The 23470-nt window shown below is 43.1% G+C and overlaps 1 protein-coding gene across 13 annotated transcripts in view; it reads left to right on the plus strand.

The window, feature by feature from the left end:
- Positions 1-23470, plus strand: part of NRG2 (neuregulin 2) — a 170329-nt gene that overhangs the window by 144853 nt on the left and 2006 nt on the right. For 7 of the 13 annotated variants that reach the window (XM_068698693.1, XM_068698683.1, XM_068698689.1 and 4 more), the window contains 5 exons: positions 4430-4560; positions 17694-17796; positions 18743-18866; positions 20584-20711; positions 23112-23336. In XM_068698693.1, the coding sequence (XP_068554794.1) occupies positions 4430-4560; positions 17694-17796; positions 18743-18866; positions 20584-20711; positions 23112-23336 (711 nt within the window). Of the gene's footprint in view, positions 1-640; positions 718-969; positions 1029-4429; positions 4561-13293; positions 13318-17693; positions 17797-18742; positions 18867-20583; positions 20712-23111; positions 23337-23470 lie in introns of all 13 variants that reach the window. The other 6 variants (XM_068698694.1, XM_068698680.1, XM_068698682.1 and 3 more) reach the window with 4 other exon arrangements.

The following is a 23470-nucleotide window of genomic DNA, read 5'->3' on the forward strand; positions in this document are numbered from 1 at the left end:
ATGATCTTGGAGGTCTTTTCCAACCTTAATGATTCTATGATTTTATGATTCTATGAATGGGATAGCCTGGCCTGCAAGAGCATGGGCAGCACAGCTGGGCAGCGCATGAGACCTGTTCCAGCTCAGCTTTCTTCTCTGTCCCTTTCTCTCTGTTAACACAGAGATTCTGCACATGCTTCCTCTCTAACCGCAACATAGCCATTCTCCCTGGAACATCCTGTGAGTACTTCTGGGGGTAACAATGTGAAGATGCTTGCCATACACCATGCTTGCTGTCGCCTGAGCAGCTGCTCACTGCTCTGTGATGCTGCTTGCCAGTCTTGTCTAGATAGTGGCTCCAAGGAGAATCTCTGAAAGTAGGGTGCAGCCCATCTCAATCTTCTGGCCAGCTGGTGCTTCTAGCAGGTGAGAAGGAAGGAGGCAGGCAGAGGAGGAAAGGAGGGGTTTAGCTGGCGGCTTGATGACCCAGGCCTAAGATAAAGCTGCAATGCTAATGTTAGAGGTTAAAGCAAAGCAGAGAGTAAATATGCGCGTGAAGCATTTATTTTTTCCATTCATCACAATGCACTTTTTATTTCTGACCTTAGCCTCAAGAATGGTGCCAGACATGTTCTGTGATTTCTCCCCTTTTCCCCTCCAGATGTCCAAATGGATTCTTCGGACAGAGATGTTTGGAGAAACTGCCTTTGCGATTGTACATGCCAGATCCTAAGCAAAGTATGTTTGAAGACAAAAAATGCACCACACTACTTAAAACCTCCTGGGCACAGCGGTGGATGTAGAGTGGTCTAGTCAGGGATGGCTCTTGGTGTCAGCTTTGGGCTAGGGCTTAGGGATGCAGGTAAGGGTGCAGGCTGAAAGCAGACAGATAGGAGTTGTGAAAGGGATCAGGAGGGGCCTCGGTTCACTCTGTTTGGGTGTCATTTTGCTATCTTGTTTCTTTCTTTCTGGTTTTCTTTCTTCCGGTAGGTGTCCGATCGAATTCACAGGAGACCGGTGTCAGCATTTCGCAATGGTCAGCTTCTCCAGTATGTCTCTTTCTACTTCTCTCTCTCCCTTGTTATTGTAGCTCTGTGTCATGTCCTTAAAGCAGGTTCTTCTGTTCTCCAAGAGCCCTCTTCCTGTCTTGTGCACTCCCAGCTCTGCTTGGCCTTAAGAGGAGCTGCGATAGTTGCCAAGAGGAGAATCAGGGCTCTTGCTATCTCCCCATTCGTTAGAATGGGATCTGCTTTCATTTCTGATTGAATTTAATGTTGCTTGCTCTTTTCGTGCAAAATACAAATACGGCACAGGGTTATGTGGTGTGCTGTGTGAGAACAGTCTGCAATAAGCTGTATCTGCTAGCATTGCTGTCTCACCGTGGACTATGTGGTGCGGTGCAAGAGATCTGTATTTTTCCTGTGACTCTTGCAAGTTGGGTGTGTGAGTCTCTCTGTACCAACTGAGGAAAACACAGTGAAGGCTGTTCTGAAATTTCCCTTGCACTGAGGTTGTGGTTTTGTTACCTGAAGCTAAACTGAGCATCAACTGCTGTTCAGGTGAGATTGTCAGAGGCTGGCCTGGAGCATGCCCAGAGGTCTGGGTAGAGCCCATGGTTCATGCCTGGAGCCAGAGGTCATGCTGGAGCCTGCTGTGGTCTCAGGGCTCCCCTCCCTGCAGTGCAACACAGCATGCAAACAAAATCTGCTGACTAGGCATCTCTGACAGTATCCATCCTGGAGACAGAGATGTTCCCATATCTCCTAGTAGTCAGACAGCCTTGCATATGGGGTTGTGTTAACTGCAGTGACTGATCCCTTGACCTTGTATGCAGTGGATGTAAGTACCCTACAACTCCTGTACTTGGTGCTTCCCAGTGTCTAGTTCTCAGTTCCCATGTACTGTGGGTCTCCAGAGATGCCTCACTTACAGGTGTCATTTGCTTATTTTGTTCAAGGCAGATAACTTTTGCTAGGTCTCTGTTCAGACCGTGTCCTAGCACCAGTGGGATCCTTGTGTGGATAAGGTCTGACCTGAAAGAAGGTGCAGCACTTAGCCTGCAGTTACAACACAGTGACTATCTGTGTACACCCTGCCTCCATGCTGGCCATTTGGACCATTGCAAATGGTGTTTTTTAAAAGAGAGTTTTTAAAAGGAGCCACAGAAGAGGCTCCAAGTAGTGGGAACCAGAGGAGAAAGGCCTCTCCATGATACGTGCTTGATTGCCAGTGTCCCCTCTCTTACCACTCTTTAAGAAATCCTTCAGTCCTTGTCCTGAACTGGCAATAGCAAGAGTCTCATTAGCACATGCTAATAGCTGGCAAGGGCTTGCATTAAACTCTCTTCTGCAGAGTATAGAGACAAGATGCAGATGGGCTTTGAGGCCCTTGGGACAGCTTGGTGTTTTTACATTGCCTTTTGTTCCAAATTGGCTTCCAAAGTTGAAACCTCAATTGATTTTTTTTTTTCAAACTAAAACATCCAAGTAGATCTTTTTAAAATGTCTAAAGATAATGCTCCGTTTTGATCTTTAACCTGATGCAAAAAGGTTTCTCTTCTACTTTGGATCCCACAGTGTCAGGGACTCCTGCTGCAGACAGCAGTGGGATGCTCACCCATGAAGTTGATTTGTAGGGTGTCTCATGATGTGGCATCCAACATGTTCAGACACTATTGCTATCATGCTGCAAAACAAAAATGGGTGAAAAATAGTTTTATGGTCTAACCATGGAATAGTAAGGTAAAAACAGTTTAACAATCCAGGTCACTTATCTGAACTAGGATAAAAATAATCTAAGATGATTCATATGTGTTTATAGCTGTTTTCACTTTCAGGTCACAGTTGGGTAATATATGTAGCAGCTACACTGCAGCAAAGAATGCACTGAACTTGCCATTCTTTCAAATAGAAAACACATTTCACTCGAGTCTGGATTGCATGAATGCTTACTTTCTACTTTAAATGATAATTAGGTCACATTGGAAGTTGCTGTTGCTCTATAATTCACTCTGTATTTCATCATGTATGGGTTCTGACAGGTCAACAGCTGAAATACTTTAAATGAGTTTCAGTCATTTCCACTGGAAATAAAAGAGCTCTGACCTGATTATTATTTTGAGAACATTGCCAGCACTTGACAGATACTTAAACAGTAAATAATGACACCTACCCTGGTGTTGTAATAAATGTATTTGGGATGTTTTAGGTTTTCAGGCCTAGATGGGAGGCTTCTGGCTCTTTAATATAATTATTACACTATAATTGTCAGCAGGTATATCCCAGGTCTGAGGGAGAACCTCTGCAAAGTAAACTAAATTGAAGGATGCAGGTTCTGAAAGGATGCAGCAGATACTTGTCTGAATTTGGGCCAGAAGTAGAGATGGTTGCCTTCTTCCCAGCATCACAGATGTTGTGCATCTTCCTTTTGGGAGCACCTTCCTATCTCTCCAGTTTGAACCACTACTCAGGTTTTGCTCAGGAATAATTCCCTATGTTCAGCAGGGGCTTAGGCTCTCATTGTCTGTTTGGCAGGTTGCTTTGGAGGTTTCTTCGACTATCAGAAATACCTACTAGACTACTGTAATTATGAAGATGAAAGATGTATTTAGATTGTTTTTTTTGCAAGTGATATTCTCTAAGTTGCTGTTACAACCATGTGACCAAATACCTACTGTCAGACATATGCTGGGTATATACCCACTGCTTGAAGTTGTTAAAAATGGCACTTTTTTTTTTTTTATGTCATGCTCACACTGTTACTATTTTCTAACAGATTGGTACAGAGGAACTCACTAGGAATTGTATTATTGAGCTAGCTTGGGGACATCCCAGTCTGTCCTGACTCAGCCCTTATTGGATGAATAACATTTGCCTTTTGTAGAAATTTGCAACACCAGAATTCAAGCAAGAATCTCTGTTGTTGGTTCCTATCTGCTTGTAAGGAGTTTGCATTTTATTTTGCTTGCACTGTCATGCAAATGTAATGGGAAACGTATTGAGACACTGCAGAAAAGAAAAAGAAAAAAAAAAAAAAGAGAAGCATGATAGAGCAGCTACTTAACTAACAAAATGGATGCATCATGCAAACAGAAAACATTGCTCTGGCCGAGCAAGGTACCACTTCTGAGCAGAGCTGTGGTACCTCACTGTCTCAGCTCTCTCAGCCTGCCTTTGTACTAAGCCTGCATTAATTTCAGCCTCCCTGATGGTCTGTTTTCCAGCAAGAATCATACCCTAAGGAGGTCTAAGCCAACACGTTTATTTTGCACAGCAGTGGCTAAGTATGCATAGGCAGTTGGTTACCATCAGCCGTGGATGGGCGGTAACCTGCTAAGCTACAGCAGCACAAATACAGGCTTTTCAGACACTGACACGTAGTAATCACACATCCAGTAAGTATGGGCAAAGTCTTATGGGGAAACTCAAAAGTTTTATCCTGTTTATCATAGGTCAGTTCTACGACAGTATGGCAGATGGCTTTGTCACGTTGATAAAAACAGAAAATCCACCAGAAGAAACAAGGAAGGAGAGATGTCAGAGAAAAGAATTGCACATTCACTGAGATTAAAAAAGGTGAAAGGTACATACCTGAGAAGAAAAAAAAAATGCTCTGATGCTGCCTGAAGTCTGGTTAGATCCCTTATGTCTGTATGAAATTCCACTGATCTCACTAGATCCCTGTGCACACTCCTCCATCCACGCATAATGAATTGGCTGACAGGACAGTGTTGGAAAATGATGTTGTTTAGGCTTTAAATAACCTGTTGGAGGAAAGCCTTTTAGAGGCTATAAAACATAACTGAGGAACATTAAGGAAATATTTAAGCAATTTTATTTTAGATTGAAAGAGAATTAATGGCAGTGAACAAAATGGACAGTGGCTGTATGCAATTACAGTATAAAAGAGAGGAATACCCTGGTAGATGAGAACACAAAGAATTATTTCCATGGGCTGTGAGTTATTAAATCATCTTACTAAAACATTTTTCACATCAAACTCTGCATATTTCTGTGTCTGCATACAATTATAGTTGCAGATATAATTAATAGATATTCTGCACTGTACATAAGGTGTATATGTACATACAGTGATGAGAAGGTAAAGTCATATCATCTGCTAGTTTCAGGAGTTAGATCTTGCACTTGTGATGTATATTTGATAAAGCCAGAGGGCTGGGAGCCTGTTACTACAGAATGTACAAAACCAGAAATCCTCCTTGACTTTTGCCACTGGGAATGCGATGTACAGTCAAGGAGTAACCAGCCATACTGGCAACCTGAGTTCACATCATGGACTCTTCGTCAGACCCACTGTTCTCCCTGCCCCCTTCTTTGCAACAATAGTGCAGCCAGGCCATCATTATTTTTTGAGGGAGCTTTTAGGCATCTTTGCTGGAGGTTTGAATCCAAATTTGTGCTCCAGGCTACCTTCCTAGTCACTATCGAGTGTTTGGCACCCAAGTATGAGAATTAAGCTAACCTAACACTGGTGCTGGCATCAGGCTGAGACGTCTAGTCCTTCAGAGGTGCTGAGGGTGATGAGCACAAACTCATTAATTTAGCTGTCAGATGTCTCTACCAGAGTCTCTGTACAGTATGTTCACGGTCACGTGTGTCTCTGTCTAGCTGTCCTTGCACTAGTGAGAACTAAAATTTAGCACATCATACTGTTGAACCACAGTTTTATTGAGTCCATAGTATTAGCTCCCAGGGACCATTTTGCAAGCCTATTGATTGGGAAATCTACTTTAAAATTGACAGCTCTGAACTTGGGATCAAAGTTCTGCTTTCCGATGTGATTGTCCGGCTTCTGCTGGCAACAGAGCAATTTCTGAAGCCATTGGGCATTCAGTGCAAGAAGACTCTTTCCTTGGACAGTAGCTGGATTTGCATGGTGATTTCCCTGCATTGGAACATCCTTAAAAGTGGCTCTGAAGTCTACTGAAGTGCATAAATATGCTCTTCTCTGGCCTTACTTTTAATTCAGAGGACCTTGAAACTGCCTTAGCCAGTGGCAAAATGCTGCCTGTGGTACCAGCCCGTTTCAATTGTTAAGGGAACTAGGAACATATCTTTTTCCATTTCTTTCTTGTTGGTGCTGTTCAGTATACAGCTTCCCTCAAAAACAATCTTGAACAATCTTTGAGAGTGCTCACACTTACACTACACTTTCTTAATAAAACCTTTTGATCTGCTTAGATACTCTCTTTTTCATTTTTTCTTCCTTTGTAGTATCACCTCTCAGAGAACCTCCTGGGGTTGTGATCTTTGCCTTTGCAGTCAGATCTCCATCTCTCCTTGCACATGTGGGTGAATTTCAGCAGTATCACACACACAAAAAGTCAGTAAGTCTTTCTAATAAAGACCTCCTGGGACCAGCTTCATACACAACTGTGTACTGCAGTTCTTTTCCAGAACTTGTAGCTTTTCCAAAATCACCCTTTCTTTCAAGAAACATGCCTTTTTTAAAAACTGTGCTGGCACCTGAATTTCATAGCTGCCTGTTATACGTGAAACCAAGACCTAGCCTAGCTCTATCTTTTCTCAAGAAGTTTCTCAGGTCTTTGTGAAACACTGCTGGACTAGTAAATTTCCAGGCTTTGTGCTGGCTGGATGTAAAGGTTTCATAAAGCACGTCAGCAGCTATTTCATTCCAGAAGGAGCTGAGATACTGAAAGTTAAACACAATAATCTCCAACAGGAACATTTACACCTTTCCTAAGTTTGCACATTTGAATTATTTCTGCCTGAGATTTGTGGGAAAAAAATAAGAAATTTGGGATACAGTTCAGTGTCTGTGACTATCTCTTGTCTGTGGAATCTGAAATTACATCTTAATGTTGCTATTTATTCATCTCCCACAGTCATTGTCACTGATCTAGAGGAAAAATGTCATCCCATTCAAATGTTTTCATTTTCTATTTTCCATTTTTTTTCAAATAAAAGCTGAAGTCTGTAGTCTGCCAGTAAACATCCTAGAACAGAGCCAGCAGCTGATGTAATTTAGCATGTTCTCCATTTTTACCCTGTATTTCATTCTTTGTTTCTTTACAAAATTAATTTTAATTCATAGTTGGAATCTTCCCACTAGTCTGCTTTGGAAGGGAAGATCAGCATTTTCTGCTGTCCGCTGAGAGCAGGCTTCCTAAGAGGAGGAAGGCAGCTACACTTGTTGCGTGGTACTCAGTGTAGTCATCTGAAAACATGGAAGAGAAAAGCTTGATCTGAAAAAAATGTCTTGCAGTTACAGACTATCTTGTCATTTCTGCTTTCAGTGACTGCTGATATGAAGGTGTATCCTGAGTTCCCAGATTTATATGTCCCCCAGGGATCCCTTGTTGAAGCCATCAAAAGCTTTTTTTGGTGGGTCTAGCTCCTGATCAGTTTGCTTTGTGGCAGGACATTTCCCTTGTATAGGTATTACAGATTCCTTCCAGGAATAGATGACAAAAATGGGAATTTCCTGAATGAGAACCACTATGTGTTCTTAACCATCCACTGCACTAGGTGTGATTTGTGTAATGATTTCACCAGCATAACTTTTGAGCTACCACAAAACATTTCCTGTAAATCAGACATCTGACTCTTCCCATCAGTCATTCTTCTCTAAGGAAGTTACTTTCATAGAGCACTTCCAGCCAGAAAACTGAACTGTTACTACTGGCTGTGTCTGTACCAGGCTGTCTCATCCCCATTGTCCCCTTTGTACATTTCTCAGCTTCAGGCCATTGACCTGAAGTGCAAGCTACAGCATCTGGCCTGGGAACAGAATCACATGTTCATACAGCAGCACACAAATTGGCTCCAAAGCTGCCAGCTAAGCAGGTGTTGAATCAGAGCAGTGTATCTATTGGGTGGGAGGCTTCTTTTCTTAGGTATAGTTTAACTTGCTCTGAAGTCACCAGGCTGCAGCTGGAGGAGTGTTGGTGATCACACAAATATATGAGTGATCCTTTTGACAGGAGCTGTTTGGACATTTTCTTCTCTCACTGCCTCCCCATACAGAGGTGAAATGTCCCCTTGAGTAGGTGGATGAACATACCACTTCAGGCTCTTCTAGGATCTAATAGAATAAACCTTCTAATAGAAGGTCTAAATCTGAATTTCAGCTCCTCTGTTCATTCATTCATGAGTAATGTCCTACCTGCTGATTGCAATATGAGAATGATAAATAGAAAAATACTTTTTTTTTATTTTTTTTTGTAACCTACCTTTCTGTTTCCTCCTCATTCTCTTACTCATCTGAGCCCTAAAACAATATTTAGCAGCATTTTAAATTCCACAGACATTGTGCAGCTTCCCTTTAATAACACAATAGCTGCTGACCATTTAATTAATGTAATGACTACGCTGTGGTTTGGCTGGGTAATTACAGGGCATTTGTGGTTTATCATAACAGGGTTATTTCTCTCTCCTGGACTGCAGTGCAGGTTACCCCTGGGGACCTCCCAAAGTTAATTACGAGCTAATCCACAGAAGTTCGCCAATTCACTATTGTTACATATCTGGACTCCTGAGGCCTTCCCAGTTATTTTTATTCATACAGTACTGGACAAGCAAAAAGGTTGTGCAGTTTATGGAGAGCTCACTCAATGCCCAGTCCTTAACTCTCACACAGTGTCCTTTGTCCCCAGTGTCATGGGACATTGCTCCCTCATGTCCCCTGGAGAAAGCCTAGGTCATGGTGCAGTCCAAGTATTGCTCATCAGTACAATTTATTATTGATAGTCTCTTTCTGGTCCTCAGATGTTACTTCTCCACTTTGTTTCACACCTTGGAGCATGCAATGTGACTCACATAGTCCTCTGGGGACCCAGGCATGTTTTGGGGGGCATAATGTACACAATAGCTAAACATCTTAATAGCATTCTTAGGCTACTTGAAGTCCATGTGAGCACAGGCCCAGTTTTCGCAGCCATTTGTGAAGCCCTTATCCTTCTTAATCATCCTAGAAATCTACAACACAGTGAGACCTATCTTGTCTTGAATTGTTACTTCCATAAAGATATTTTAGATTATGTTGTTTTGTCTGTTCATCTTTTAAAGGAGGTGAAACTTTAGAACATAATGTAGTCCCAAAGTCACGATGCATCAAGTCAGTATAGCTCTTCTGTCCAACAATGAGAAAAAAATCCACCACAGAATTTGTGACTTAACAATAGGCAGTGGGTCAACAGAGTACATGTGCTGTTTGTAGCACCTAAATCCAACTGGGTTTTTCTTTCAATCCACTTCAGCTGAATTTTTTCCCTTGGGAGAAACCAGTGCAAGGCCCATGCATCACCTGCTGCCTCAGCAAGCTCTACTTTGAACAGCTGAGTAGCACCAGTCTGGATGATTGGATCCAACCTGAATTACACACACATACATTGCAGATGAGACAAAGAGCATGAAATGAAGCATTTTTGTCATCTCTCATATATTTTCCCTTATCCAGCTCTCCCATGCTTGCCACCTTTCTCTTTTGGACAGCCACTTTTATATGTACAGTAGTTTGGTATTTGAACATTTACAAACTACTAGTTTGGTCTCTTTGGGGATCAACACAGAAGAGCCCAGCTTAGCTTTTATATACAAGGAATAATATAAATTCTGCAAAGTAATGCATCTAAGTGGATAGTAGATACTGTTTCCTTAACACTAACAGCTGCTTAAGGAAGAATGAGTTCTATCTTAAGATCACTATTTCCAGAAAGGTTCGACAGGAACAAGATTTTCCAAAAAACTTGCCCCCAGTTCAGGTATTTTGGGAATATTCAGATATTTTGGGAAATCTCGCTGTGGTTTGAGGTGCTCAGTCCTAGCTACTTGCCATGATCAAGGAACATGTTTGAGTACAGACAAAGGTAAATGATATGAGAAAAATAATATGCCCATTTCCTCAGCCTAGAGCAACCATCTCAGAACTGTCTTACTGTGATTTGCATGCTAGCCTCTGCCTATATTGATTCCCTCTGCCACAAAGCTGGAATGCAATACACTTCCCTATTGCAACAACTCCTGTTAGGATGGAGTGACTTGCCTTCTGGAGGAGCTGCTAGACTAGCCTAGACCTCATGCTTCCCTATGTACAGTTAATATCTGCAGAAGGGACTGTCATCTGATAGTTTCTGGGAATCCCCAGCAGCCAAGTGTGCCAGACAGCCACTCTATTACTGACAGGCTGCATGAGATGCAGGTTAATTGAATTGCTGCAGGACACAGTACAGGTGTAGCACATCACACAGAACACCTTCTCCATTATCAGCAAATAGGACTCAAAGCTTTTGAAGATGTATTACTTTTCCTAATCAACCTCTTAAAAAGCAAAGGAGACCTCCTTCAGACATGGAATGCCATCAGAAATAGTTTTGCTCCAGACCAAAATGAATTTGTGTCTCTAGGAGAAATGTTTTCTCAAACATGTTTGTTCCTAAGTGGAATATTGTTAATAAACAATAGGTATGCACTGTATGGTATGCCATGTTCATGAAGATGATACCCCTCTGCTGAATGCAGAAAATTACACTTTGAAGCAATGAGCTATGTTTTTTCCTGGAGCTGGGATCATCATGGTAGCCTCTGGATTGTAACATGTTGAATAATTTTGAATAGTCTCTTCTTTAAAGAAGAGGCAAACCTTCCAAAACCCAGAATACTATAAAGTGTTTCTTCCTTCATTGTCCCAGCCCAGAAGGCAATACCTGCTTAATGCCCAGGCTGGGAGGAGCTCCTGAGCAGGGAAAGGAGAGAAGGCTTCCTTTTGGATATATTCAGTTATGAGTGAAACAGAAGCAATGCCTGTATCTACAACTGGCTGGCACATCACCTTGGATGCTTATTGTGCTGGAACAATTTTTCTGCATACCATCAAACAACTGTTTTGCTATTATGGTCATTAGTGATAATAGCGAAACAACTTAGGAAAAAAATGATATGAGAATGTCAGTAGATACTAGTATGCCTCCAGTAATTCCTCTGTTTTATGAAGCAAGTTGACTTGTCATCGAAAGGAATTTTCTGCTGGAAGTCAGTGTGCAGCCTTGTCAATTTGCATATCAAAAGAGAGGCTGAGTTTTTACAATTCCACTGTGTGCCTGAACTGTGTTGTCAAAGTGACATTGAGGAGGGAAAGAATCAATAGACGAGAGTTTGAAAAAGCTTGAAATGATGGTAAAGTGTTGAGTAGCTATGGACTTCAGATGCAGGAGTACAGGTTGGGGTATGGCTTCCTGTACAGGCAAAGCCACTGGTGGGTTTGCAGGCAGAGTCAGGCACATGCATTTTAGCTGCTGAATAGTTGCATGGTTTCTTTGCTGATTAGGAAACTTGTGACTAAGATCCAACAAGCCAGCTGTCGGTATCTGCTCCAGGGGCTGGGGAGCAAAAAGCACTTACAGTTCTAAGGCGAGGGAGGACAATGGGAAGGCTAAATTTCTTCAGGTCTTGCCTACCAACTCTGTTTGCATAGACATTTCTGAGTTTGCAAAAAAAACAAACCATGAGAATGGTCTGAATTGCATCCATTTGTAGCTGTAAATGTTACAGCAAATCCTAGATCAGGGAGAAAATGTGTCAGTATAGGCCGTGTGTTGCCATCAAACAGATCAATAGTGTAGATATATGGATGAAATGTAATGCATCTCTACATGCATTTGTCACAGTGTCAGGTGAAAACAGCTTTCATAATGGTAGCGTGCTTTAGGAAAAGGTCAAATTTCAATGTGATAACCAGAAGGTTCATGACAAATGTAATGTGTCCAGTTCTCTGCTGCCCACCACATTGTGTACATATTCCTGGAACTTGTACAAACTCACTGTGATATGCATGGTAGAGTTTGCCACTCCTTTTGCACACATGTGAGCTGTGAAGCAGAGGGCATCCAGGTTTTGTGGCCTTTACATAAAATTAAGAAACTTCCCCCACCCCACCCCCAAAAACAAACAAACAAACAAAAAAAACCCCACCAACATTAGCATTGATTTGAAGAGAAGAACCTGCTTTAGTTGGAAAGTGTTTACATGTTCCACAACTGTTAGTGCTCATTTCCCCTACACACACAGATTTTGAACAGCATTGCAAAAGGAAACCAGTATTTCTGTGCAGCAAAAAGTTCTTTTGGAAAATATAGCAAATCAATTTGGACATCTCCAAGTTGAAAATAATCTTGTTCATATGATGAGTTGGAACAGGAGAACACACTTTAATGTACAATGATAAGTATGAATGAAGATTTTTAATATTTATGTGGGAAAAAACTGTCTTTAGGTGAGGCCAGTACTGGGAAAAGTTTTGCAATTCAGAACTGAAAAGGACTTTTTCAGCAAAACTGTTGCCTGTGTTGGACAACAACATTGTTGATTCATTAGGCAAACTCAACTTTGCTTAGCACTATCTCTTCAAGATAAACTGTAATCTTATTTGTAATGAATTTGAATCTGAAAGCAGATACTCCAATTTGTGCTCTTTTATTTTTTTTTAATTTTTTTTTTTTTTTTGGCATGCTTGCTGTTTCTAAAAATGCAGAACCACAGCAAAAGTGAAATTTGGAAGATCACAGGCTTGAGGGAAACTTCCAGTGCAATTTGCACTTTTAGATCTGCAAGGGATTTATTACCTTTGCCCAGGCAACTAATCACTTGCAGTATCAGTGGTACAACTGCAAATCTGTACTGCAAAGAACAGTACTCACACAATTTACGTGATACCAGGAGATTTTACAGGCAATGCTGCCAGATGACATTGTGCATCCGAGACCAGACTTGAGGTCATGGGCAGAAGAATTGCGCTTGCAGGCCTGAGGGCCCTGTGCAAGTGCCTACACATCTGTCTGCCACACACGCTTCTTTGGTGCACAAGCCCCCAGGCAGAGGGGCACGTGAAACTGTGCAGGGCACATTCTGCCTGTAGAAAGCAAATGAATGGTTTTACCAGGTTCATGCAGTCGCTATGTGTTTTGGCCTGTCTGGAGTCAGGAGTTGTTTCAGAACAAGTGTACTTTTTTTTTTTTTTTTTTTTCCTGCCTAAACTGTAAATTCCATATCAGGTACTAACAAACATGGCTCATCTCAAAAGAATTCATAATTAACTAAAAGAATTCATAATTAACTTCCACTGCAATTTGTTTGGGTCTTTCTTTACATAAGATATAAGCTCTGGTGGGAAATTAAAATGCTCTGAAGCATACACTGTGTTCTGTGTAACCGCTGCTGAGCCTACAGAAAAACTAACCTGCTGTAACTGCACAGTGTGTGTGTATGTATATTAGAGATCTCTGACAGACCTGTTTTTCTTTTTCTCTTTCTCTTCCTTGTCTTCTTTCTGCATTGGCAGAGCATCTTGGATTTGAATTAAAGGGTATGGAACAACCATTCATTTATTAATCAGAAGCCATTAAGAGCTGCCCATATTATATTTATGGCTTTAATGGGATGATTAAAAAATCAGCTGTTCTGTTCGTTTCCCTGGCGCCAAGATAGATGTTTGGATTAAAAAAAAAAAAAAAAAAAAAAAAAAGTAAAGCTCAAAGTCTAAATGTAAAACTATAAAAATGCACGTGTATTTTTAGCAGCACTTTTTTCTTTGTTTCAAGCAGCAGCCTGGTGTGTGTGGCGTGACTGGGATGTTACAATTGCCATACGTCTCCTCATTCTACATGCTTTTGTATATTTAACCGAAAGGCAGGAGTTCGTGACAATCGTAAGGGTTGCCAGCAGGCACCGCTTGGGAATAAACAGGTGTTCCAGGAATGGGAAGGCAAGTTTTAGGAAGATAAGGACTTTTATTGCATTGTCATTCTCAATGTGCTATGGTCCACCGGATCCTAGGAAGCATCAGGATGGTTTTGCCATTCCTGCTCCCAAAGGCTGCTTCTTTCTGTGCTTGACTGGAAGGAAATTGTCCCTTGGAAGGTGACATGAGCTGAATTATTTTAAAGACAATAAGCCTGGGAAATCAGCAGTCTCCCATGAGAGGAGAGGGTGTAATGCTGAGCTTCATGGTGGCAAGCTGAAGTGTGGAAAAACACTGCAGTAATTTGCAAGCTCTTAAAAATATCCCCTTTGGGCAACTGCCTGCTCCTGCCCAGTTGCTTATAATCATATTTTTCCTCCTTTCTCCTTAGTCCGTTTTCAGAAATGTATCAGATATCTATAGGGTAAGCACCTGAGAAATCAAATCCTTGGGGCTAGGTTTCCCTTGAGTGCACAGGCTGAGTGCAGAAGGGGTTGGTCAGGTGAGAACAGACAGATTTGTCTTTATTGCTCAATTTAAAAACACTGGCCCAGCAATGCCATCCAGAGCAGATCTTCACATGAAGATAACTTCAATTCGATTTGAAACCTGTATGGGGACACCAGTCTTTCACTTGTGGATGTTAAATTATCTTATTGGGTTCCTGAGGTGGAGAGACATGCACTAACTGAATCTGGAGAAATCCGTCTCTGCTGGTTTTTGCATGCCTTACCCACTGGGTTTGGTATGTATTCCCAGCAGCTTGTTCCTGCTGTTGAAAATGAGTGCATTTCATGGTCAAGTGTTTCAGAGAAAGCGGTGCTGCTAATACTAATACACTTAAATAAACTTTAAAATTAAGGATTTTTGACATCCCTTTTTTGTTGACTTTTGTCCTTTTCCTCATCCATTCTCAATGTCATCACAGAACCGCCACACATCCTGTTCCCAGTCTGCAGTCGTCTCTTCTCTGTCATTCGTCTTTCACTTTCATGTGTTGCTGTGACACCCGTGGCTGGACTGTGATTCTGTCAGCACTATGTGGCACAACATGGTTTGTTCACAGTGTTTGCTGCTGTAGAGTGACAATGCTACTGATGAAGACATGGTGTTTGTAGAGCGTACAGACACAAATGGACAAGTCCTGCTCCAGGATCTTAACTTCTCAAACACAGAAGTGTAGAGTGCTTCCTCCTGTTTTCTTTCTGTTTCTGGCAAAATGATTTTATGCAGCATGAAGATACTCTGTTACCAAGCATCAACATTAATAAGGTGTTAGGAGCCAAGATAAATTACTATAAGCAGGTTGTTTAATTTTTAGTTTTACAGTAGTGACTGATGCACAGACTCTGACTTCAGTGTTTCACATGGCAGAGCAGAACTGTCAGTTCAAGACTGAGCACGTGATTCTGCATTTCTGATGAACTGAACCATTCCCCCTGTAATTCAGGTGGAAGTGCCAGAGACAGGGTTCCATACTTATCATGATTACCTCAACGGAGGCTGGGATTTGAGCCTTGAGTGAAAAATTTGGTCATATAGCTAATGGGGTTAAAAAAAATAAATAATTTTGATGGTTTTGCTGTCTTTCTTCCTCTCCTTCCGTGATTCAAAGGAAATTCATACTTTAAAAAAATAAATAAATAAAATGCAGTCTGTAGCAAAAACAGTAGCTTATGAAGAATCCTTGAAAACAATTGGCTTCATAGATGGGTCTATGGTGAAAAAAGGCCTCCTTCTCACCCTTTTTTTGGTAAACCATGAAGAAATACAGCTGGGTAGCAGCAAAATTTTTGCCCAGTGCTGTCTCTAACCAGGACACGATCCTACCTGATTCTGATAAAAAGACTGAATTTCCTGATGGAAGGAAATAGCTGTACAGCTGGAATCCAGATCCCAAAGCTGTACAAGAGCAAGAAAACTTGTCTGCCATGGTTGCTGATGCCTGGAATAGGGCACCTGCAGTGGAAATACATAGCTGAAGCAAACATTTCACCCCACGGTGAATTCCTTCCCCTAGCCAGCTCCACCTGGCTCCTTGTAGTAAGAAGCAAGGAACACCAGGTCAGCCAACACCCAAACTCCCGTGCATGAGCAAGTCCCAGGCCATACAGGCTCTGGCTCTGAAGAGGTGCAGCTGGCTAGTAAAGCAGATACAGCTCGATAACTTTCAGTCAAAGTGAGAGACCTGACCTGCTGTTCCTGGCTTACAGTGGCTATGGAGCTGGAGTCTGGGAGAATCTCAGCTGCCTGCTTCTCTTGTGCTTGGTGGGACTTTGCTTTTTCAGCAACTCCACCGGTGAGTGCTCTGAGAGCCTCCTGAAGCCAAAGGCCAGGGCACAAATGAGAGGGATGGAAATTTACTTCTTCAAACTGCAGCTTTGCAACAGAGACATGAAGCAAGCACTAATGATGATGTTTTGCATCTTCATGTCAGGATGGTTATTCACAGCCTCTGGTTTAGCAATTCTTCATTCACAAGTTAAGAGCTAGACAGAGAGAAACATTTCTCCCAGCACTTTTTTCTTCCAAAAATAATTTTCCTTTCTAAAAAGGCAAGCTGATATTAATCTAAATATTCAGTTATCTACAATGTTTTGTTACTTACACCTTTTTTCTTTTTGTTTGAGTCTAGTCCTGGGAGTCAATGCTGGTACCTAAAATCAGACACATTTCTCTTCTGGTCATGTATTTCACTGGTTTGGTAGCACTGTTAATATCTTATAGTACACTGAAAGTATTTAGTATAGCCTGGTGAAACACACTGAGCATAGCAACCATGGCATGAGGTTTATTGCCTGATCTGTATTAAAAAATATTTCAATTAATATTAAAGAAGACAAACCCCAATGGCTTTACAATTAACTCACAGTATGGGATCACAAGCACATTGGTCATAGATGCTGAAATACAAGTCTCATGGCAGCTGTGGACTGAATCCTTCTCTCAGTCATTCAGATGGAGAACCAAATAGCCTTTGCTGATCTCAGTGGAGATAGGTGGATGTTGCTGAGAAGAGCATCTGCCCTGGCATAGCTACAGAGGAAGAGGGGTCCTTGATATACAGTTGCTGCCTAGGCGTAGTTCAGTAGCACTGCAGGTGACACCCTACCATTTTCTTGGAGCTTTGACTTATTTGAATGAACTACCTGACTTCCAGCATGGTCTGGGTTTTGATGCAAGTGACTGATTTTTCTGGTTTGAATGGCAGTCCATGACAAATGGTAATACCTGGGAGAGGCAGCAGCCTTGACTTTTGTGTGTGCATCTGAGTTACCTGGTGCAATGGAATTAATCACTTCCTAGGTCTCATTAAAAAGCCATAACTGTAATTGGTTACTGTATTTTAATTACCCCACTCCCTTTCCTTTGTCTAATGCACTATCACTTTTCCATCTTCATTCTGCTTTTTGAGTGTTTTAGGATGTCCCTTCCAGCACCTACATGCTTTGGGGCCTGTTGCTTGGTGGTTTCTAATGCATTGCTGAGCTCCAGGGCATGCAGCCGCTGCAAGGAAAAGGCATTCTGAGTCCATCAGAGCAGAGGGCCTGTGATGAGAACATCACAGGGCTATGTGTGTACGTGGTGAGTGGGGGATGCTTGGGGTCATCCTTGTTAGATTATTAAGTTGCCAAGAAGGGGGGATCTGCTGGAAGGGAAAGTAGATTCACGGGGCTTTTTGAGATTAGTCACCAAGTTATTCTGCGGGAAAAGAAGAGAAAGCAAGAAGCGTGCTTGAGTGCAGAAGGGGTGAGCTACTGAGCAAGAGAGGGCGAAGGTACAGAGAGACAAAAGGACTGAAGATCTCTTGAGGGGTGAGTAAGATTGGGCCAGCCTGTCTCAGCTTCGGGCAGCTATCAGAGATGGGCAGTGGATTGCTAGGAGGTCTGACTGAGCCCTGCTCTCCATCTTGCCCTCACGCAGTGCTGGTTCCTGTGCAGCCAGATGCATCCGTGGTGCTGGAGCCTGTTTATAACTGGTTTCTTTCTCTCCATTTGCAGAAGCAGAAGAGCTCTATCAGAAGAGAGTTTTAACCATCACGGGAATCTGTGTTGCCTTGCTTGTTGTGGGCATCGTCTGTGTGGTAGCTTACTGTAAAACCAAGTGAGTATGTGTGGTTAACAGACACAAAGTGGTGAGAGGTTACTGAGCAGTCGAGTTGGTGCTTCACACTTTTGTGCTGTTCACCCAATGCTATTTTTAAAGCGGTGCTGTGCTGTGGCATTCCCAGTGAGGTCTTATGAAGAAGGCCAATAAAGCCATCTATCATTCTGTGCCCAGGCAGGATGTTTTCCTGGGACCTCTTCCTTGTCCCCTGATTCAGCATCACATTGTGAAGCCAGGTGATGGTGTGTGATTAGGAGAAGTTGTTCCCTGAGCCAACAGCTTATCACCTGACAGCTGAAGAAAGCTGGGCTGTGGCCCAGGAGCTGTGGTCTCAGTTGTTTACATATCAGGGACTTGTAAAGCAATAATGATTGAGCAAAAGACTTGGGAACCTCTTCTACGCTCAGCCTTCCCTGCCTGGACAGCACCTGTTTCCCCACCTGGACCTTGAGTGGGTTTGGGTTGCCTTTCTATTCCCCCAGGAGACAGGGAGACTTGTGAAGTGAATGTCCTCCCAGCGACATGGGGAGGCTGTCCCACATCGTGCTTAAAGCAGGACAGTTCAAGTGCCTCGCCACCAAGGCCAAGCCAGGACTGGCTTCCCCTTTCCCTTCTCCCCACTTTTCTCTTCTGCTCCTAGTCCCATGCTTCCTCTGCCTCCACTTCATTGTGCCAGGCCTTGTTTTGCAACAAGGAGACTGTGGACCCTGCTCCCTGAAGCAGCCATAGTAGCAAACATTCACATTTCTTTGAAAAAGCAGCTAAGGTGACTAATTTTGAATATTTGCAGCTTTCCATAAATACCACTGACATATCAAGCGTGTCAAGAGGTGAATCAATACCTGGTTGTTGCCTCCTTTATCATCTGCTTCCTCCAGAAAAACCTGGAGGCAGAGGACCCCATGAGATAAACCTAATAGATTTTTTCCTTTCCTTTTTAAAGGAAACAAAGAAAACAGATGCATAATCATTTACGACAGAATATGTGCCCTGCCCATCAGAACAGGAGCCTTGCAAATGGGCCAAGCCATCCACGTTTGGATCCTGAGGAAATCCAAATGGCTGATGTAAGACCTTCGTCTCATTCTCCCTGTATGTTACTGAGTGGACACATGTTCTGTCAGGGGTTTGATGTGGATTTGTACACTTACACTCCTGTGTGCCTTTGCAAGAAGAGAAAATACTAAGAAAATTGAATGAGAAGATGAGGTTCTGCACAGAAACATTTCCCAAAACAAAATCTAGAGGGAAATGAGAATTTACTTTGAAGCATCAAAGATGAGATTAGGGCACTCAGGACAGGCTTGTTGTGATGAATCAAGTGTGATCCTGTTTTCTTCTCTGTGAGATATTCCCAATGTTTCCCGTTTATTAAGCTGTCCAAGTGAGCCTCATTTTGCAGCATGACAAATGGGAACAGCACAGTGGGGGTTGGAGCAACAACGGTGTCTGTGTTGCACATCATGGGTCAGCACCACGTATGTCTACCTGCCCATACTAGTTGTTTCCTGTGCAAGGTGAAACAACCTGGTGGGGTCCCAGTGTGTCACTTTAGTGACAACCATCTGAGAATTTAGGGCCAGATCCTGAAAAGCAGCTCGGCCACTCTTCTAACATCAGTCATAGGAGAATCCCATTGAGCTGTGTGTTCTCACTGTCAACATGCTTAAGTGCCTTGCTGAACTAAGCTGTTGGACAGGATCAGAAAAAGGGAGAGGGGAGGCATTTCCAAAACAAAAGTACTCCCCTGAGCCAGAGAATTTTTACTTTCTCACATTCTGAAAATTTTGCTTTGGAAATTTCCATTTGCCTTCCCTTAACCTTCTCTGTGTGCAAAGGTTCATGTGCACTGGTCCCTGATGGAAATCACAGCATCATAGAGTGGTTTGGGTTGGAAGGGACCTTAAAGACCAGCTAGTTCAATCCCCTTTGCCATGGGAAGGGACACCTTCCACTAGATCAGGTTGCTCAAAACTTCATCCAGCCTAATCTTGAATACCTCCAGGGATGGGGCATCCACAACCTCTCTGGTTCCAGTGCCTCACACCCTCAGAGTAAAGAATTTCTTCCTCATATCTAATCTGAATCTACGTGCTTTCAGTTTAAAACTATTAAGCCTTGTCCTATCACTACATGCCCTTGTACAATGAGTATTCTGAGTCAGTTACAAGCTCTGCTGGGTTACCTTTGGGATGCTAAAATTTAACTAAAATTTAACTAGGTGTAAAGCCGGCACTGAAAGAGGAGGTAAAGAAAATTTTAAAGAACCAGCCATCTGAGCCTGAAATGCTGACTCCCCCAGAGAGCTTTCTCCCTGTGAAGAGCACGGCTGACCCTGCTTACTTTTAGATGAAGGAATGTTTCAGTGTAAATATTAGGATTACACCTAGTGTTTCAATAGGGTTATGCTTCTGACGGATCTCATATGGTTGCCTTGTTTTTGGTACTCTGTCTGATGCATAACCTCCTGCAAGAAGAGATGCATTTCTGCTCAGTAGCATCAGATATAAAGTGCTGCCACAGCTGTCTGGGGAACCCCTTGGATCTTCATACTCCTCTGTAATCCCTGTGCCAGGGCTCTTTTCCAGCATTCAAAGTGCAGAGGCAGAGAGGGGCCACTGCATGGCATTTTCCAGCTTCCTTTTTTCCTTCTGTGGGCTAGGGAGCTGCGGTACTCGCTCAATCCTCAAGTGGTTTCACCAGAAATAATGCAGCCAGCAGAATTTGGCTGCGGCAGTGCTGACAAGCTATTGGCTGATCTGTGTGATTCTTTGTATTTTACAGTATATTTCTAAGAATGTTTCTGCCACCGAACATGTGATCCGTAGGGAAACAGAGACAACCTTTTCGGGAAGTCACTCCTGCTCCCCATCACATCACTGCTCCACAGCCACTCCAACGTCCAGCCAGAGGTGATGTATACCATTTCCCCCTGAACTCTTACTGCTTGCCTTAGGATACAAAGCCAGTAAAAGATTCTCCTTTCATCTCTCTTTCTGTTTTAAGTTGATGTTTGGCATTACAGTGCCATACAGGCCGTTGCCAACACCTGCAGATCTTTGCTATCACAGCTGGTTAGTGAGAGGTGTGGAAAGGTGTGATGCTGCAGGTCAACTGCAGCAAGGACCCAACAGGAACCTACTGCACTGACAGAGGTGGAAATCAGGATATGAAGTTGTACTTTCATGCCTTGAACAGACTCAAACTGGAGCATGCACCTAGGGAAGCTTTTCCAAGTTGTTCTTGCAACCGTACAGCACACCTGCATTAATTCATTAAGCATCCAATGGTTATTTCATGCTTGATATATTTGCCTTCTGTAAGGTAAGCTATGACAAACATCACAAAATATTTTGCCTAGTCTGCAAAGTTAGGGTCTGATTTTGGGAATCAAGTTTTTCATCAGAAAAACATAGGTTTTCACATTTCAAAATAGCCATCAAGGGGGAAGACCAGCATGACTGAGAGGCTGAATTTCTTGCTGGTCTTAAGAGCATTAATATTGCAGATGGAGCTTTTCCATTGTTTTGGTGTCCAGAAAAGTCATTCAAATGCTCTAGAGAAAGTCCTGCACTGTTCTGAGTTTGGGCATTCTGGTCTTCCATCTTATATGATGGAAGCTCATTGAGTTCTTCCAGTAAGTGACAGTGCTTCCCTGTGAGAATGCATCCCTTTGAAAAGTAACTGTAGGGTGCGGGGGATCCATATTTACCTTCTGTCAATGACACGTAGATCACATGCTTTGACTTCATAAGCAAAAGTTATCCTGGCTTATTTACTTCATTAGACTGGTGTGTTTGTATCCATTTGTCCAGGAAGCAGTGAATCCTTTCAGGTGAAGATTGAAGATGCATTCTGGCAGATTTATTCAGGGTTCAGGCATTCATTAGGGAGGAGCACTCAGTGTACAATTCAGCAAATCAGCTTCAGGTATCATGCATAGGTTTTCAGGAAAATTCCTCCCCAGACTCCATTGGTTCAGCTTCCAGTAAGTAAAGAGGGAGACAAGAAAGATTTGCTGGGCTGGAAATGACTACTTTAACCAAGGAAATCCCCCCCTCAGTGAGCAGATCGGGTGTTTTCCAGATTTTTTGAATTTTTATGCTGCAACTGAATCCTGGCTAGCTTTGAGCAGGCTTGAGCAAGGTGCACAGAGACTCCTGTGACCACAGAGCTGCACCTTGCTGGCCTTCAAGGCTCACTTCAAAGTCCTTGGATCCCAGGGCCATCTCTGAGTACCTCCTGAAGATGCAAAGTTGTGTCTGGAGGGCGGCATTAATATATGACAGGTGTGGGGAGATACCTACTTGCATAGCCTCTGGTCCTGGCTACCTGCCATATAATTTTCCTGAGTCAAGTGCAGTGAGCAGGTGTCTCTTGAAGTCATGCCAGAGGCAAACTGCTAGCATAATATGGTTCCATTTTACTTTATCAGCTCCTCTAATGAGGATGCTGTTTGAAGTTATAAATCAATGCTTTGGTTGCAACTGAACATGTGCCTGGAGCTATTAATAATTAACAACTTCTTTGGAAGTCTTAATGAGGCCTCTGTAAACCCCCACCCAAAATACTCTGCCACCACAGCTCCATCTGGTGCAGTTTGGGAGCTCAGAGCTCTTGCTCCAATCCACATGGATTTGTGCCATGGAGAGCAGTCAGCCCAGCGTGGGTGGACCCTCGGTGTGTGCAGGACCCCATGCTTCACTGGTGCGTGCTTGTGGGATGTCATCTCGGGGCAGGGGGAGTTCCAGGCTGACCAAGGACTATCCATCATAGCTGGTAGCTTCAGACTAGCTCCTTGAATGTATTTTGCTGCCAAAACCTTTTTTTTTTTTTTTTTTTAATTAGTAGGAGTGCTTTTCTCTGTTGGTCATGAAGTAATTTTGAGTCTTTTTCTGACTGTTCTGGTAGCATTTGTGAAGGGGCTGTTTCTTGGCAATGTGTGAAGATCCTTTGCAGACTTGCCTTGGCACAGCCAGTGCATTGCTCTGCACCAAAACACTTTGTGATTACAAAGCAGAATTGCCCAGGCCTCCCTGCAGAGGCTGCCCCATCCTATTCCCACTGTCAGGAGTTGGTGAGTTAAATACCCAGTGTGTACTGCAATGCCCTTCTTTATTCTCTAAAATCAGACCTCCAAGAAACAGTGAAACAAATCAAAATTGGGCCTTCCTGGCCAGATGTATTTCCATGAGAGACAGAAAGGGGATGTCAGTGCAGAGCACAGTGTGATCTGTGGCTGCATGTGGCATTTTGGAGAAGACGTTAGCAGGGGTTCCTTGCTCACTGTCCGTATGGACTTTGATCCACAGACATGAAAGCCACACCTGGAGCCTGGAGCGGACGGAGAGCCTGACTTCAGATTCCCAGTCTGGGATAATGCTGTCTTCGGTGGGAACCAGTAAATGCAACAGCCCTGCATGTGTGGAGGCGCGGGCCCGCCGCGGGGCTGCCTTCTGCATTGAGGACTCGCGGCGGCCCATGATGCAGTACCGCGACTCGGTGGATTCGCTGCGGGACTCGCCGCACAGCGAGAGGTCAGACTCCCCTGCTACGTGCTGCCTGGGCATGGCAGAGGCCAGCCGTGCTCCTCTTTGCTGGATGAAAGTCCATTCACTTCCACCCTGGCCTAGAGTAGAAGTCCCATGGTAGTCCAGGAGAAGCTCCAGCT

The sequence above is a fragment of the Anas acuta genome, chromosome 14, assembly GCF_963932015.1.
Source record: "Anas acuta chromosome 14, bAnaAcu1.1, whole genome shotgun sequence".
Classification (NCBI taxonomy): domain Eukaryota; kingdom Metazoa; phylum Chordata; class Aves; order Anseriformes; family Anatidae; genus Anas; species Anas acuta.